Source organism: Acomys russatus, chromosome 2 (genome assembly GCF_903995435.1).
Source record: "Acomys russatus chromosome 2, mAcoRus1.1, whole genome shotgun sequence".
Classification (NCBI taxonomy): domain Eukaryota; kingdom Metazoa; phylum Chordata; class Mammalia; order Rodentia; family Muridae; genus Acomys; species Acomys russatus.
In genome coordinates this window covers 37900372-37919385 of record NC_067138.1, presented here as the reverse complement: position 1 = coordinate 37919385, position 19014 = coordinate 37900372, and the positions used below count along the sequence as shown (strand labels likewise).

The window sequence follows — 19014 nt, the reverse complement described above, 5'->3', positions numbered from 1 at the left end:
GCAAAATATTGGCTGTAAGAGACAGGGACCCAAAGAGGGAAGAACACAAAGGCAAGCCTGCTTGTCTGTGTTCAACACAAAGGACATTAAATGAAAACAACTGGCATGCTGCCAAATTCCTATAGAGGCAAAGAGATTCAAATAAATTGATTTCACGCATCACACTGACCTGGGATCAGTGTGCAATGCTACAATAAGCTCAAAGCTCCATGTGGGGCAAAGCCCATTAATGCTATCATACCTTCAAACATGGGGGGAAAGAAAACTAAAATAAATACTGGCTCGCCTCAAAAAAAGCAATTTTACTTAAAAATGAACTTCACTACTTCGCGACAAATGCTCAAAAGTGTGTAGAGCACTGCTGATGAGAGACTCTTAAAAGCCATTCTCTTTACATGACTTCTGGGTTCTGTGCAATACATAAAAAGCTAAATATCCCATCCCATATGTGGGAATGTTAAATGCACAGCACTCAGCTTGAGTTTCCTTTCATGGTCCTGAAGGCCAAGAGACTTTTATTTTGAATATACCAAATACTATAATAGATCCACCTCAGAATTGTCTGTAATGGCATGTAAGAGCAAGTTTCCCAGGCAAGATCCCACTCCCTGAGGCCTCAACCCCATCTAACCTTCACAAGGACACCCATTAAGAGAGAACAGTTCCAAATGCACCCTAGAGGAACAAGCACTGGGCTGTGCAGATACTGGGGGTGCTTTTGGACTCAATAGCTGACCCTAGGGTTGTGGCTCAATGGTCCAGTGTGAGTTTAACATGCCTATTGCTCCAAGCATGCCCCAAAACTCCCCAAAACCAAACCAACCAACCAAACAAACAAACCAAAAAACCCAAAAGCCAAACCAAAACCAACCAAACACAAAACCCCACAAAGACCAAAAATCAAACCAAAATAAAAACCCATAAGCCAAGCCAACCAACCAACCAAACAAAAAAACACCAGTACTAGAGATAAGACATACCAGCAGCATTTTAGCTTTTCCAGTTTCCACTGAGCTGGCAATGTGCCCCTGGGTTCTATTTCCCTGCCTCTAAGGCCCTACACAAACCAGACTCTGGCGCCTCCTCAGGCTGTTCTCACTCACAGCACCAGCTTTTCAGCTGGCAATTTCTTGCTTTGTCTGCTTCCAAACTACAACTCCAGGAACCCAATGGATTCCAGGTGCTTGCAAATGCAAAGTGTGTGTGGGTTTTTTTTTTCTTCTTCTTCTTCTTTTTGGCTTCTTGGATGAACTCAGTTCTCAAGCTCATATTTCTATACAGCTATTACTATCACAAAGAGGAAGAAATGACGACGATATGTTTTAACACAACATGAAACACGAAGGAAACCCGAATGTTTTAAAGCAGGCCATCGTTAACATGCCTGTTAATGACCATGACCTTTAAGGTTCACGTGCGTACAGAGAAAAAAAGAAAGCTAGAAAGAAAGGAAATTCTGCATGGGATCTGTGGTATATGATGCTGGGGGATTTGCACATTATAACAAATAGACATTCGATGGTACATGCAGAAGTCAATATGCTTTCCCATCCTGAATGGATCTGTGCAGCAAGGTCAGGCCACAGATGTACTCCACGTGACTGGAAGAGCACGTGACTGCTGTGGGATGGGGTGAGTAAACATGATAATTTTATGTATCTACAATATGTTCTCAAGTTTTAAAATCCAGTACCGTAATACTTTCGTGCCTCTTTAGATATTTTTGCCATATAATGTGAACCCCTAGAGAGATAACAAGGCAGGACCCTGAGTTCTGTTCTGCTCTTTGTTCAGATGAGAAAACATGGAAAACAATTGGAAATCAGGGATGGTTGTTCTCTTTGTTTTATTTCCTTTGAGTTACAACGTTGATGTCTTTCTCTTTCTCTCTGCAAGGCTGTGGAAGATTAACCAACCAAGATTAGAACTGCCAAAAAATTAATGTTGAATAACAGGAGTCCATAAGTTAGGAAAGAAGATAGAAGCAATTGGGAGAGAATTATTATGTATGTGACACAACCACATTCCTGGCCTTCCCCTTCTAATTGGTTTCTTTCGTTATTCACATAAGAAGTAAATAAAGGAGGGACCAAAGGGAAAGACATAAAGATGCACACACCAAATTGCAGAACTGGCCCCAGAGGATGTACAGCTCCACAGGGAATTGTTTCATTTTCTGTGCTCTTAAATGAACGTTCATACACTACCATCTTCCGGAGAACTTTAGGGCAGTAAATGATCCCTGCGTGGTACACACCTGTAATCCCACCACTTGAGAAGCGGCAGAGAGAAGGATCAAGTGTTCAAAGTCATTCTTGGCTAGGCTGAGCAATAGGGGACCCTGTCTCAAACAAACAACAAACGACAACCAAAAATAATAAGCCAGTAAGTGTTTTGAGAAATGAGGAACTGTATAGAGCTGAGACTGTGGGGCAGGGTCAAGCAGAGATGTTTCCAAAGCAATGGCCACAGGAGCTGACTACTTCCTAGTCCAGCACAAACTCAGGCAGTCACACAGCCTCAAATCCCTTGAGTCACTAGAATGCCAACCAGGATCACACTACAGTTGTGCTGTCAGCTCTGTCAGCACTGAGCCTCTGTCTTATGAGTGGAGCCTCTGAACAAGTCGGTTCCCCACCAAACCTGGAGCAGAGCTTGCTACAGCGTCATTGACACCTTGCCTATGGCCCAGGGCAGACATTTAGAAGTCCCTAGCCAAGTGGCAACATACACTAAAGTTTATCCTTGGTATTTTCCTATAGTTAGACATGACTTTTTTTTTTTTTTATTTAACATTCATAAAAATATTAATTCTGTTCAGGAAGTAATGGTCACCTCAAAGTTGTTGTGTGTGTATATGTGTTTTTAAATCAAATCCATCAGAAGAAATCATAAATTGAAAAGCACTTGTTTGCCTGTTTAATCAACAAACTGAGAAAACACCATCTCCTCCTTATAATAAACATAGAAATCATGGCATAGTTTTTACTCTTCTACTCCAAGCATTGCTCAGTTTCTAAGAGACGTGCTATGAAACATGGCAAGATACAGAAAAAATAAAATTGGTAGTTGATCATTTGAAATCTCTAGACCCAAAATTATTCATCAGAGTTCCCACAGGCTGCTTGATCCCCACCCAAACCCAAGTAGAGGCTCCACACACAATTGGTTAAAGCATTAATACAACTCTATCAACAGGCGCTAGAATAAGAAAGAAAAAACTTCACAATTATAACTTATTGGGAGAAAAACGATAGATTGATTTTCTGATACAAAAAGTTAATGGCAAAATCAAAATACGTATCTGTTCCTTACCTTGACAATATTCAAAGCTCGCCTTTTTCCGGCAGTCACCTATCACTACACTCAGCGCTCTCCAGGTGTGTCTTTTGACAGATAGCATTCTCCACCAAGCGCTGTGCTAATTTCCTCTGCTGCTCTGACTGGGACTCAGATAAGCTCAACAGCCCACAGATCAATCTTTTCTATTGACAACAACAAAGGGGGAAAAAAAAATGCACACATCACAACCAGGCTAAAGCATTCCACCCATCTATTTACATGATAAACCAGACCAGCTTTGTGTTTGTTTAAGAAACAGATACATGCTCTTCTATGTTGTAGCAGAACTGCACACACTCCCCATTGTGAGAGTTCTGCCAAGAGGTATTCCAGGAGACACTGATCCAGCCAGTCATCTCACTCAAAGGCAGACAGCTTCTGAACACCAAAGCTCTTTTCATTTGTTTTCAAAGTACACACCTACCAATACCTTAAGAGGGCATGTTACACTTTACCCATTTCCAAAAAAAGTAAAATAAATAGGTTACTGGAGCAACATAGTTTCTTTAGAACACTCTTTGGCATTATATGTTTCATTTTGTTAGTTAGATGTTGTTTTAAAACAAAATATTCATACTCTTCCTCCTCCCCTGAAACCTCAGCATTGTCACTACTAACTACAACAGGTGGAAACAGCTGATAGATCCTAAAGGATAGTGTTTATGTAATTGGCTACTTTAAAAATTCTTAAAGCTCATATGGTATGTGAAATCTGCAATCTGAGCACACAGGAAACTGAGGCAGGAGAATTGGCAAGAGTTTGCATAATGAATTCCAGGCCAGCAAAAGAGAGGGTGGGGCTGGGGTGGGGTGGGGTGGGAGGAGGGTTGAGGGCTGGGGGGGGGGGGGAAGAAGAAAGGAAGGAAGAAAAATGGAAAAAAGAAAGAAAACTTTAGTTAAGAAAATTATTGGTGAATTATTCTGCTCAGCCCATAAATCTTCTATGGATCCAAATTTTGTTATTATCTCCGCTAGATTGGCAGCTTTTGAATCTATTTCTTCGTCCATTCAGAAATTCTATTTTGTGCCTACTACTCACCTACCAGTACTAGAAACAGAAGCGGGATTTCCCACAAATCAGCACAATGATTTTCGATTTAATTCCTATGAATTATAAGGGCTTAAGAGAGGCATATGCACACAAAGCAGGAATTCAAGAAGCACAAAACAATATAGCCTGAGAAAAGCAATGTCAGAAAGTATTACCATAGGCAATGCTGTATTTTAGACCAATTACATCTTAGGGATTTAAGTTGGTAAGTCCGTCCATGTTAACAGCTCCTTAAACTATGGCTCGCAACCCCACACAGGGTCACCTAATTAAATATGGGGAGTTGTGAAAAATTAGGCAGTCTTTTTTTTAATTTTTTATTAATTTATTCTTGTTATATCTCAAGGGTTATCCCATCCCTTGTATCCTCCCATTCTTCCCTCCCTCCCATTTTCCCCTTATTCCCCTCCCCTATGACTGTTCCTAGTGGCACTCAGAGGAAGGATAGCAGGTTACCAAGAAGAGACTTGATACCCTATGAGTATATACAGGGGGAGGAAATCCCCCTCAGGAAATTAGGCAGTCTTAAGAGGCTTCTAAAAGGACTACAGACAACAGTTCATTAAAACCCCAAATGGCATGAATTGGGGTACTTCTGGAGTGTTTGCCCATGCTCAAGCACATGACTTCAATGCCACCTTGGGTCTGAGCATGTGTATGGCCTGTATACTATGCAAGCCGTCACGTGAGGCCAAGGACCGCTGCCTGAAATACCTCTGCCCAGGTTAGAGGCTGCCACACATTATGAACGGCCATGGTGTAAGGGAAGTTTTCTGAAACATCAGAAGGGCTTAATTACAGAAAGCAAAGACTTCACAGTTTCGAGTGTCATTCTTCAGCATGTAATGAATTTGTGGGTTCTTGGATTGGATTAGTGTATTTGGTTTCAAAAATGGATGTTTGAGTGGCTGACTTGAGTTTCATTTAAAAAAAAAAATCATTAAATCATTAACTGAATTTTGGCTGGGGATAAGGGCAGAATTTTTAACAGTTTCTGAAATGGCCCTAAATGTAACTTTGACATTCTGGACTATAAACTTATGCAAAGCAGCATTCTCAGTATTGACAATCATAAAATCAAAACTTGATCAATTCTGAAAAATACTGAAGCTGTGTATACCCTGCAGAGTAGTTGCATTAGTAACCAAATATGGTTCATCTATTGGAAAAAGGAAGAAGTATATAGCCAAGTATTCATTTAAGGTAAATTTCTTCTATCAGTGCTCAGTTTGTGTGTCTATTTTATATGCCTATATATACAGAATCATGTAAATACTTATTAGGCAGAAGGGCTCATGAGCAGAAATGATTTAAGTAGTCCTGATCTGATCTATTTCAAAGAAGTATTCTATTAAAGTACCCTTTATATGCTACCATGTGGCTCTGCTGTGAGTCAATAGTGGTCTGGTTCTCTATGGCAATAAATAAGTACATACATACATACATACATACATACATACATACATATGCACAAATTAGAAGAAATGTGGTCCTAGATATTCCTTTGTTGACAATTGTCTCAAAGAGAATTGAAGACAATCAACTGAAAACTGAAAACATTGAATTTACTGTAAAAACTAATAAGTTTATGAAAAATGACAAAGCTAATACTTCAGATAGAAAGTGACCAAGATACATAGATATTTATAACACATTGAGATTACATAAATCCTCAAGTACTGCAGTATGGGGAGGGCCATACTCAAAGAATGAAATACATACAATTATACATACTAAATAGGACTCCATCTGGAAGATGAAATAAATTTCTCCTTTTGATATTTCCCATGCTTCTATGCCAAGGCAAGAAACAAACAAGCAAACAGAAGCTAAACAAAACAGGCAAAGAAGAAAGTAGACAGATTTTCTTTTAGATTTCAGTAGTGATATATAATAACATTTTTTTTTTTTTGCTTCAACAATTTCATCAAAAAATATCAGCTAATGATTTCTTGTAAGCCATCTATAGGCCACAATTGACTGTCTCCCTGAGTAAGTGAAGCTGAGGAAACAAATGCTGATGTTGGTCTATGTCTTCCCATACATGCAGACTTAGGCCAGTGTTTAACAAAAGAATGTCAGGAATTTCAGTTCCAAGGTACGTAAGACTATTACACAGAGAATTACACAGTGAGAGACCTCTGAGAGACAAACTACATGACGAGGAGCAATCATTTAGAACAGAACACAGTGGTACACTTCTGAACTTCCCTTCTAGCATGTGTTTGAGGTGAGGAGAGGACTCAGAAGTGCATGAGTTAGCAGAAAGACAATGTTACCAAATGTTTCAAATACACACGTTTATAAGTTTTAAATGTTAAGAGTATACAAATGCACACTCAAACACCACAGAATGCAAACCTACAGGTGCACATCAGTGCCCTTCCTTAGCTGTCTTATAAATAAAACATTATTCCACCATCAATAGAACTTTGAAAGGAAGAAAGGTGGAGGGGAAAGGAGGAAGAAAGGGAAAGAGAAGAGGAGGGAGGGATAGAGAGGAGAGGGAGGGAAGAGAGAGAGACAGAGAGAGAGAGAGAGGGAGGGAGGGAGGGAGAGAGAGAGAGAGAGAGAGAGAGAGAGAGAGAGAGAGAGAGAGAGAGAGAGAGAGAGCGCTAATCCCTAGACTTGGAATATATTTGAGCCTTATATATCTGACATATTTAAAAACTCTTTCCATAAGAATCAGTAATAAAATGAACAACAGTTAGAAACATTATGGCATATATGTTCAGACATTTGTATACATAGTCTCCAGTGAAGTTTCTATCACACATCAACAACAGGAAAATTTCAAAAATTTCCCTTTATCGTTAATAATTTCTTTGTTCAACCCTCAGCCTGCAAATCCACAAAACCTCTTCAAAGTTGGAAAGCTGAGCTCCACTAAGGGTAGAATGCCTCAAACAATTTGTAGTTCTACAAGAGTGTTATTAAAAACGCTCAACGTGCTGTATTACCATGGAAATTGTGGAAAACATACATTCCCAAACAAATATTACTTTTTCTCAATGGTATGAAGTAATGAAAAGCACATGTTTAAATCCACGATCCGTGCAGTAGTTCAAGCTGCAGCTAATAGAAAATACAGAAAGTGAACTCTGCTATATAAAGGATTCTTGTTACAGAAATATAATGTGAAAACCAGATGCAGACAGAAAACCTTAATCACAGACGGGAATGTAATCACTGGCATACAGAATACGTTTTTGATCAATCTTAACCATATGCCCAATGTATTTATTTTCTAAGGAATGCAATAACTTGAGAGAACCTTCTATTTGAATTCAGTTAACCTCATATTTATAATGCTTTTATCTTACTCCCCCATCCCTCCAATGTGTACACTGAGCCAAGGTTTTAAAAGGAAGAGCTGCTGGCCTTGGCAAATCATTCTTGTATCAGTTTATCTTTCAAAAATTTAATAGGATGTAAAGACTACACACATCAAAATCAACCTCAGAAGAGATCAAGTGCAGCTGCCCGCTACAGTACTGCTCAGTCACTGCCAGGAAATCTTTCACTGCCTGAACACATTCTCGAGAGACTTCTATCAACATCTGAGGAAGGTTTTCTTTTAGAAAATAATATATGATTGCCCCCTCCCCGAAGCAAAGAACATTTACACATGCTCGTTTTATCTATCAAGCCTTGATTGACTAAACTTTAACTTTTCTTGACTGAAAACATTTTCTAGAATAAAAAACATGCATTTATACGATCAAAACCCCAATTGGCTCTTGGTTTATAAAAGAAACCTACTGTATCGAAGAAGACAGGACCTTGTTGTGTCTTGACACTCAGCAAGGTTTGGTATTCTCCTTTGGAGGCACTCTTGCCATACTTCTCAGCCGGAAGAAGATGGCAGAGCTCAGCACTTCAACCCAGACTACAGAGTCCACTCAAACTCTAACAGAATTCAGTGGACATGCTTTGTTTTGTTTTGTTTTCATTTTGCGTGCGTGTGTGTGTGTGTGTGTGTGTGTGTGTGTGTGTGTCTGTCTGTCTGTCTGTGTGTCTGTGTATCTGTTGCAATGCCCCATGCCACAGGTCATGGGAACTACATTTCAATATTCTGGTTGCTCAAGCTTCCTTGATATTCACCCATGCATAAGCTTCCTCTTATTACTAACTACCCAGCTCCTGATACACACTCTCAGAAACACACAACCCTCATTCTTGCCCCGTCATTCAAGACCCTATCCCAACCTACAGGTTCCAGCCTTCTCTTCAGCCATGGCTTCGGAGCACAGCTCTTCGCATATATTTCCAGGCAGAGTGTGCCATCTCTACAGTTTGGTCTCCTGCCCCCAAGGCTCTGCTCACTGACTGGGGGATCCCTCATAACACCCAGATCTCACTCCAGTACTCACTGCCTCTGACTTTCCAAGTCATGGGGATTTCTTCCATATCCACCATTCCCATCATTTTAACATTGTTTCCTAATTGTCTTCATTCATCTAACACTATAAGACACATCTCATAAGCTTCTTGATTATGCCTCCCTCCCCCACGACCAAGCTCCGGGAGGATTCCTACCTGTGTTTCTTGTCACTCTATCCTCCATATATCACAGTACACTTGGTATATAAAAACAATCCAGAACAAAAAAAAAAGAACATCAAACAAATGAACCTAATGAAGGTCCACAGTAGGCTAATTCATCTTGTAAGACTTTTACAAATCTTTTTCTGAGCAGCTCTTGGACATAGGATCTTTCTGTGTTCTGGAGATTGCCAGAGGACTGTCATTTTATCAGGCTTGGCTCCCTCCTTCCTGCTAGCTGCTGTGTGCGTGTGTGCTAATTCCCATGTGTGCTGTACATCCATTGAAGGGACTCTGGCCAGCTCAAGTGTGGCAAATGGCTCTGGCAGGCCATGCATTTCTCTCTCATTGCTAAGAACCATTAGATTGCATTCCTGAGGCTAGCCACCAAGGTTTCTTCCCTTATTTGGCCACTTCCTCCTCCTGAGGCAGACTACCAAGGTCCAGCTATCAAACTATTGAAGTTCCAAGAGCCCCTGTTGGTTCACTTAATTAACATGCCCAATTAAATTTAAACCCTGTAATAAATTGCCATTTTTCTATGTGCCATGTCTGCCTTCTCTCTACCCAGAGGCAGTCCTTTGTCCCCTGGAGACAAGTACTCCTTCTCTTCCTCCTTTGTTTCCTCTTCCCCTTCTCTTCCTCCCTTGCTTCCTCTTCCCCTGCTCCTTCATCCCATCTCTTCTTCTTCTTGTCTCTTATTTCCTGCCCTCTGTCCCTCTGAGGCAAATAAATTTCCTTTACGCTGAGAACTTGGTCTTGGGGTGGGGGTGGGGGCGTCAATATGTTTCCCAATAGTCAGTAGTCTAAGATGTGAATTATTCAGACCTGTAAGGCCAGCAGCACTGGCATCAACCCAGAGCAAAACACTGTGACTGACAAATTGCAGTTTATGATCATAAAGTCTGTGATGATGAGTCTTGACTAGATTAAAAAACGTCTAGGTGATTGGTAAGGAAAGAACACTTCTAGGAGTGCCTGAGAGGGCCTTTCCAGAACTGTTTAGTATCTGAGATAACAACTGAAGGTGAGAAGGGCACAGATGGCACGAAACTGGAAAGAAGGAAGCAGTGGACCAGCAGGAGCTCACTTTCTCTCTCTGCTTCACTGCCGTGTGTGTGTGTGTGTGTGTGTGTGTGTGTGTGTGTATGCACTTTCCTCCCCCACATCATACTCCCATCTCTGTGATCATTTTGCTTCAACACAGGCCTGCAAGAGTAGCTGGCCTCTTCTGGACTAAAACCTCTGAAACAGTGAGCCACAATAAAGCCCACTTGCTTTAAATTGTTTACCTTGGCTGTTCGTTACACTAAACAAGTATTAGCCCAAAGTTAAAGGTGTATGTTTGGTGTAGCAAGTTTTAGGCATGGACTTCTTTCTGTTGAGTTTGTTAGGAGAGAGATCTTATCCAATCATCTCCATGCCTTGAAATCTCATACTGGTACAGCACATGAGTGTTGGTCATTTGCTTCATGTGACACAAAAAAGGGGGCAGCATGGATAGAAGACATCATCTCATCCTTGCTGCTTCATCCCCTGCCCTTGAGGCTCTGCACACACTGAAGCATGGCCAGATGCTAATACTCAGAAATTGTTTCCCAGCCATGAGAGTGCATCTCCCTCCCAGGATTCCCACCATCCTAACATCACTTCCTGCCTCCACACATCTTACTGTCTTCTTTATTAATTGTCTCCCTCTTACTTATTTGTTCACTATCCTATCTCCCATATGTGGCATTACACTTAGCACATAGCAGTGATCCAGAATAAAAGGAAATCAGACAAATGAATGCAGCTAAAGTAGACTTTCTTGTGACTTTCACAAACCTTTCCCTGTCTAGCTACTGGCCATGTGATCATTCTGTGGTCTTCAAATTGTCATAATACTCTGGTCTTTACCAGGCTTGGCCACCTTTCTCTTGATGGATGGCAATATAGCTACTTCCCACCTGTACTGTATAATCAAAATCTTTAGCCTGGTGGTTCTAAATAAAACAAAATCAAAGGTCTTTTCTCAAAACTGACCTGCTAACATTACAATTTTTCTTTCTGAAAGTTGCTGCTATGATACAGATATAATTAAGTCCTATTTCTATCAGCCAATAAATTAAGGTATAGCAACTGCTAAGATGCAGGTACACAGTTTGAAATGACAAAAAATCCTGTTAATAAATGTATTGTGATTTATTTTCTCCCCTATAATTTCATCTGTGAAGTACCATCTCCAGAGGATAAAGGAAAAGAGAAACAATTATTTCCAAAGATTGGTTTCCTCAGATAAAGGCACCAGATCCATGCTAGCAACCTTCACATAAAAGAAAAGGGGGGTTCTGGAAGTTTTCTACATCTGATGTCTCCTCTGTCAAAAAGATTCTACAACCTCCCAGCTGCAAGCACAGTTTTGACGCAGGTAACCACTTATTACCTTTTCTTACAAAACCCAAAATCTCATCCCCCACCTCTCTGCCTCATAAACTTGCAAACTTGGGGTATTTTCAAACCCGAAGTAGTAACTTTTCCAAAAATAGAAAAAAGTCTTGTTTCCTACCTTTGTGTAATTCTCACCTGCAGCCTGTGTGGCTACCCCTACTTACTGGGCTGTTTCTAGCTGCTGAGGTTTAAGGACCTCCAGGAGAGTGGTAACAAGCCCTGGACCAGTGATGATGCCTTAAAGCAAGGAAGCCAGACCTTGCCCATCACCACACATGCAGGGACATGTGAGGTTGACCAAGTGAGATCATTCCCATCTTGGAGCCGGGCATGGGGAGCTGGGAGTCTGACAGCAGAGAAAAGAGAATTGTCACTCTGCTGGCTTTCTACCTCCTCCGCATTTATATTCAGTTTAGGACCTGAGCCCATGATATGCTACTGTTTATTCCCGGCAGGTCTTCCTTCCTCAATTAGTCCTCTCTGAGGAAAACCCTCACAGATATGCCCAATGCCTCATTAATGCACTAGGCGTTTCTTAATCCAGTCAGGCCGGGAAAATTAAGCATCACAGTGGGTATTGTATTTTTAGTCACTGCTACAACATACGAGCCAAAAATATGCCTGCAATAAATTGTGCATTTTAAAAAGAGAACACAATAAAAACGGGACCAAGGTGGAAAGAGGTGGAGCAAGAAAACAAAAGACTTGTTGAAACCAAAGTTTGCTCTTTAGTTTTAGCCCTTAAATGTTTCCAAAGAACTCTAAGTAAATAACTTGAGCTCACAGGGCGAGCTTTTTCACTATTTAACAAGGCATCAAGAGGACCCGAGCTGTTCCATCCACAGTTCCACACTGAAGGAGCCTGTCAACCAGCTAAATCTCATGAAGAAATTCCATGGGGAGAGAGACCATAGCCTCAGTGGGAAACGTTTCACAAGAGGCGGAGGAGAAGGTGAAGTGGACCTAGTCTGGCTTCCCTCAGAAAGCACACAAGGAACCCAGCAACAAAAGCACAGAGGCACCAGGGGCTTGGAGAAGGCAGAAAGAGAAAGCCCTAGCTAGCTATGGCCAGTCACATATCCATGTTCCCAAAGTCAACAGACCCATTCAGTATTTTCCAAATGAAGGAGTGACCACAGAAAGAGATACACTGGGAATTTCTAAAAATAAAAAAAAGAGGGGGGAGGTTGACAATTCCATAACAGGGTAGCCCCAAAAGCAGCAACCTTATGACAGTAGTGTGCACCTCATCCCTGTCGACTTCCCTGTGCCATTTGAGGCCAGGCTATTATGGTTTTGGTGAGAACTGAAGGGAAAGACATAGCAGGTTAAGTATGAAGGACTTGTGAGGCAGTGCTTGTTCAGATCACTGATGCCTGGGCCTCACTTTCTTCCCTAAAAGCAACAGTACTGTCAGTTTCTTGCATATCTGCCACAACTAGAATTACAGGCACTTTTTGAGCATATGTAGCAAGCACCCCACACTCTTCTGCCCCTTGCTCTTTTCATCTAACAGCATATCTCAACAATGATTTTTCTACCAATAACATAATTTGGTTTTTGGTGAAGTTTCATGAAGATGTTTAATTGTAAAAATTATTTTTTATCAAGCATAGTTGATAACAGAAGAGAAAAATCCATCAAAAAATCAATTTTGACAGATCTGATTAAAGCTCAAAAGTAAAGATCAGCAAGGTGTTTTCCAATTAAGTGACATTGCACAAAACAAGACAAGGCCTTGACATGATGTGATCTTGTGTTTTATTAACTCTCACACTTTATATGCATGAAGTATAGTATGACACAACACATTTTAAATGTATAAGAAGGTATCTTTCAACTTAACAGGGTCTTAAAGATTAAAAAAAATAGTTACTATTTTTTGAAATAACTGTTGCATTTATAGGTACATGGTTAGGAAAATGCTTATCTCTCTTACAAGAATAGCAGCATGGTTTTATTATATAAATTTCTATTAAAGTAAAAACAATTAAAAGTAAGGAACAGAGCATGATAAAAATATGTATTATTTATATGTATGTATTTAATATATTGGATAAATACAAATAGTAAGGGAGGAAAAATCATGGGGAAATACTATATATATAAGCGCAGAAGGATGAACTAGAACAACAAAAGTCACAAAGGCCCTCAGATAACATCCTGACACTCCAGTGTTCTATGACCAGTATCCATAGGGTTGGTGCACTGTCACTATAGAAGTGACACTATGGTTGCTATGTCATACTTTAGTGATCATTTACATGACAGCTTTTCAGGGCTTGGCAGCCATGGCAACCAGAAAGAAGGCTGAATAGATGTCACTGCCAAAGTACAATACACCTCATTGGGTTAACTCACTGTAGTATTTTCTAACTACCTGTGTGCCTCAATCTATATGAAATAAAATGATCTTATGAATTTTATTCTAAAAGTCCTCATGCACGGACGGGAGTTTTGATTGGTTTCCTGAGACAGGCAATGTAATAACCTGGGCCCAAATTCATCCCTTGGTCTCATATGTTCTGGGGTCACAAGAGGGAGACACCACGTCAGGTTCATAATAGTTTCAATGCTGATGCTGTTTCCAATACAAAATTCTCTGAAATGGGGCAGGGGGGAGGGGAGGATGGTGATACCAAGTAATTTAATAATAAAGGTATAACGTTTACCTCTGTCTTTAACATATCAAGACAATTACTCTACTTTTCTAATATGAGGCCTCCATTTTAAAATAAAAGCCATAGTCCCAACATGTTCTATTATATTAAGTTCACTATCTGCTGATTGTAAAGTATTAAAAAGATTAGTTTCTATATGCAGCAACAATATTTTAACACATATTTGTCCTCACGTAAAGAAGACTTGAAAAGCATTACTGCATTAAAATGTATTTGGTCCATAGAGGACATTATAGAGAACTAATTAGGTTCAAAGTCCTCATGGGGAGTCTATTCTTGCCTCCCCACCAAGAGCAGAGAGCCTGGACTCTGATGCATGCCAGTCTCTAAGGACTGTCTCTGTTCCCACCAACAGATCCTTAACTCTTCATCCTGCCCGCGCGACATCCTCACCACTAAGTAATGTTAGAGTTGAGGGAAGTTTTATAAATTACCCTGTAACCAAAGCTCACTGTTTACAATACATAAAAACATGTACAGCAGAGGTGGCTTTTGCTGAATGGGAGGCTAAAGCCTCAGCAGGTCTGATCACCTCTTACTCTTCTGTGTTGCCAGAAGGCGTCTATGGAAAGAAAGGTCACAACCTTCTAAAAGAGGTTTAGGGAGGCAAATCCAGGCCAAGGCGAAGGCCCAAGGATATACACTGATGTGACTATGCCTACCATTTGGGATCCCTACCTCCACTTCCCAAAGGTAGCTGGAACCTGGAGAAACCAAATGGCTCCCCAGCTCCTCCCTTAGGCTGGAATACTTTATGCCTGTGGTAGGGCAGGAAGGCTGCCCATTAAACAAATGCCCAAAGAAATCCACAGGCTGTAGCAAGAGAAGTGCACTCACAGTTATTCTGGTGGTTAACCCCTCCCCTCAGTGAATCCACCCTCTATTGATGCATGCTCTAATTAATTTTTTCTTAGAAATGCCTCTTGCATGCAGTTTTTTTTTTTTTTTTTTTTTTGTCTTCCTATCCTTCTAACTCAACCAGGGCCACACTTCTGCAGTACCTACAATCTACACTAATGAAACAAAGGGCCAGAGATGTAGCTCACTGGTAGAATGCTGACTGGATATGCACAAAAACCCTGGATTCAATCCCCAGCACAGCAAACAAAGCAAAGAGCCATAAGACTGCTTGGTCTTGGCCTTTGTGCCTTCCCTCCCCTCCCCTACATCCCTGTCACAAAAGGACCAACTCCAGAGGAACAGTTTTCACAAGGCTCGTGGCTACCCCTAGTCTAGGACTTTTTTTTTTTTTTTTACATTGGCTTTAAATTTGCTTCATGATAGTATCTGTTGTTCAAGAGAAGTCCAGCTAGAAAAACTCCTTTATTGTAGAAGCTGTACTATCCTGCCTTTCATTAAGGAAAAGGATGAAAGGCACCAAGCTCAGGCAGGGAACCTCTATGCTACTTCCCAAGAAGATGGTCAATTGTTTTACCTACAAGCTATAAATGGTCTCTTTGCTCTTGCTCTGCACTCGTTACCTCAAGGGCTTTAGTTTGCAGCCATTTGTTAATGGGTTTCCCACCTCCACTACCTCTCCATCACAGCATTCTTACCTTATAAAACACTGCTTGCTGACCAATAGCAGCAACCAGGCCTTGATAAATCCTTCCTGTCTCAAGACAAGTTTAAATGGCAACCTATTCTCACCTCTAAAATCCCACTAATGAGGCTGGAGAGATGGCTCCGCAGTTAAGATCACTTGATGCTCTTGCAGAGGACCAGAATTCAGCTCCTAGCACCCCACATCTTGTTGCTTACAACTACTTGCAACTACTAGCTCCAGGAGATCCAGTGCCCTCTTTTTGGCTTCTCCCTGCACACAACTCACACAGACACACAGACACCCACACACACCCACACACACCTACATACACACATAAAAATAAAACCCACTTATTGTACCACTGTAATCAATGTATATTACTATGCCTGTAGCTCTTTAACCTGTCCCAAGTGGATATAATATTCAGCAGGGACAAAGCCCACTACTGCTTTAGGTCTCCTCCTAATGACCTGATTTACAGCAGGAATTACCAATTTACTTTAGATTTCCTTGCAAGAGTACACATTTCACTTTTCACCCTCTAAGATGGGTCTCCTTCCAGGGTGACACAGCTAGTGTGCAACTCTTTGGAGAAAGCCAACTTAGGTTTCATGAGCTGCCTCTTTCCTGTCTTATTACTCTTCACTTCAACTTGCTTCTAGTACATTCTGCCTACGTCCCTGGGGGCCATCTGAAAGCTTAACTTGAACATATCAATCAGTTGAGACTCATTGCATTCTTTTCCCTTTCCACTTTTGACGACCCCCCTCCTCCCTCCCTGGTTTAAACAGAAGGGTGGATGGGAAGTTGCTGCCTCCTCCTCTCCATGAGAGGGCAGGTGTGGTTCTCCTTTCTGAAGGATTCCATCCAGAAATGAGACTGCAGGTGCAAGCAGGTCAACAAAGGCAGCTGGGGAGGATAAAGGGCAATACCTATCTACCTACTCTGAAAGTTTCAGAACTTTAACAGTTACTGAAGAACACTTTCACAGGAGAGGATTAGTGTGTCGGTCTGATAAACACCACCGTTCTTGCTCCGGCATTATTATCTGTGTTTCACTGCTGTGTTTGCCCATCATGGTGTCTATGGACATGCATGGACTCAGAAAATCAACTACTAGTCTTCCAGGATCTATCACATGTTCCTCCGTCTTGTGCAAGGAAAGGGATGGAGAACTTCTACAGGGACTAACCAACCAGACAAACTGACAAATTTCCTAAGACTCTGCCTTAAGCGTAACTAGTACCAAGTAAGAGGCTGAGAGCGATCTGCAACGTTCTCTGCAGTGTGCCTTGCCAAATCCCTGGCATCGCTGTCAGTGCAGGCTCTTTTAGGGACCACCGTCTGCCTCTTTGTCTACAGCAACAGGCTCTGATCTTCTGAGGGTTACAAAGGGAACTCCTCCAACAATTCCAGCAAGAGTCCTCCGAAATACTCTATAAAACACCCCTCCACCAACCGGCTCCATTGCCTTGTCACCTGGACACACAGCTCTCCTTCCCCACTCTTTCTTGTTTCCCCTCATGTTACCTTAGCTCTTTGACCTCTTTTTAATATTCCAGGACATCTCCTAGGAATACTTCATCTAATACATCTTAGGTTATTACCTATTCCAATGAAATCAAGTGGTAATGAAATCTCTACTTTAAAGACCTTTTTCTTTGTGGCAAAGAACTTCCATTTGGTCTCACACTGAACTTTGACCATCAGTGAAAGGATATTCTGTGGCCTATGAGGTAAGAGTGATTCCTGTGACTTCCATTTCTAACGACAACTAAAAACGGCAATTTCCCTAAGTCCTGCCAACTAAAGGGCTCCTTATCAACAGCAACTGTTTCCTGGATGACAGTGACGTGCTCACCTTGATCAAACCAAGCAAATGCAATGGTTCCTACTTGCCAAAGAAACCCAGTTCTGCTTTATGATTTCCTAAGCTAGGAAAATTTCCAGCGAACTCCTAGTATCTGTACTTTAATCTCAGTTGATTTTACAGAGAACAGATACAAAAAGGGCCGATGGCAATAACTAAACGTTTAAACCCTTCAGACAAAGCATAGGGTCAAGTTTTCAGGGTTTTTAAGATTGACGATTGTAGTCATGTGGCAATGTACTATTGTTCATTTAAACAAGTTGTCTGTTGGTTCCTGACCACAGAGTTATTTAAAGCATCCATTTTCTACATCCTCCCAAATGACTCAGGTCCAGACTCTGAGACTATGGAGCACAGTGAATGGCTGCTAATTGTGACCTCTCTCCACTCCCTTTACCTCATTCCTGTGGCCCCACACAAGGCCACTGTCCTGTCCAGTGACTGTGGAGGGTAAACATAAAGCCTGTTTCATTTTAACAGAAGTCCCTCCTCTCATCCCTGTCCCTGAAAGGCCAGAATAATGTCTAACACTTCACACAGGCAACCTACAGTCCAAGATGGCTCCCACTTCCCAGGGCCATGCAGGTGGGTGGAGAGTCAGGGAGACCCTATGTAATCCATCTCCCAGCAATGTGAAGACCAACAGTGTCGAACCCATTGCCAAGAATACACACTATACTTGTAAGAAAACTCCAAAATCTATTCCTGGTATCTATTAGGCACATAGGAGACATTCCTCACCTTACCTCTGAGGTATTCATCTGAAAACTGGAATATATCTTAAGCTACCAAGGAAGTCAGTGAACACACTGAAAGCGCATCCCACTTTGCCTCTCATACCAGGCCCTTCTTTTTATAACATAAAGTGCTATATGCCCTGCAACCAGTTACAAATCTAAATGTCTCTAGAGTAAAAGATGCTACACACTCTTTTTCCTAATAGCTGGGTGTGGCGTATGTTTACAGCCAATTCTAAGTCTTAAGGACTTGAGGTAGCAAGAACTGAGTTGCAGGCCAGCTAGGCTATATGTAGTCAGTCTGAGCTACATAGAGAGCTACCTTATCCAAAAAAAAAAAAAAAAAGAGTAACTAAAAGAAACTACCCTTTCGTCTTATCTGTCAGACAGGAAATATCTTAAGATGACACAAGCAGAGATAAAGATCTACAGCAGTCCCCTGGGGTGGGAAAACCTGTGACCATGAGTAACAATCTGTTCCAGGATGTTAGACAGATAGAAACGGGACTAGATCAGCTGCTCATGAGCTCAGTGCAGGATGAACTTATCTGAGGCAGATGAGTGACATTAGATTTAGAAAGATGGAGGCATACACATTAACACACATTTGGAGGTTTTCAGGGATATGATAACAGGGACCAGTTGCCTTCTGCTCAGTGTGACAGAAATGTGGACTAAGTAAAAGGAAACAGTGTATACTAAGGAGATCACCAAAACAGGCTTTCAGAGAATCAGGTCCTAATTATTAGAACACAGACACAAAGAAGACCAGGTTTGGGGAACACAAGGAAACTTCAATTCTAAAAATTGTT

At 41.2% G+C, this 19014-nt stretch overlaps 1 protein-coding gene across 4 annotated transcripts in view; it reads right to left on the bottom strand.

Annotated features, from left to right (window-relative positions):
* Nucleotides 1-19014, bottom strand: part of Runx1t1 (RUNX1 partner transcriptional co-repressor 1) — a 150651-nt gene that overhangs the window by 118569 nt on the left and 13068 nt on the right. For 2 of the 4 annotated variants that reach the window (XM_051160497.1, XM_051160499.1), the window contains exon 2: nt 3316-3485. The exons of the other annotated variants lie outside the window; for them this stretch is intronic. In XM_051160497.1, the coding sequence (XP_051016454.1) occupies nt 3316-3403 (88 nt within the window). In that variant the 5' untranslated portion in view covers nt 3404-3485. The remainder of the gene's footprint in view (nt 1-3315; nt 3486-19014) is intronic. 4 annotated transcript variants of the gene reach the window in all.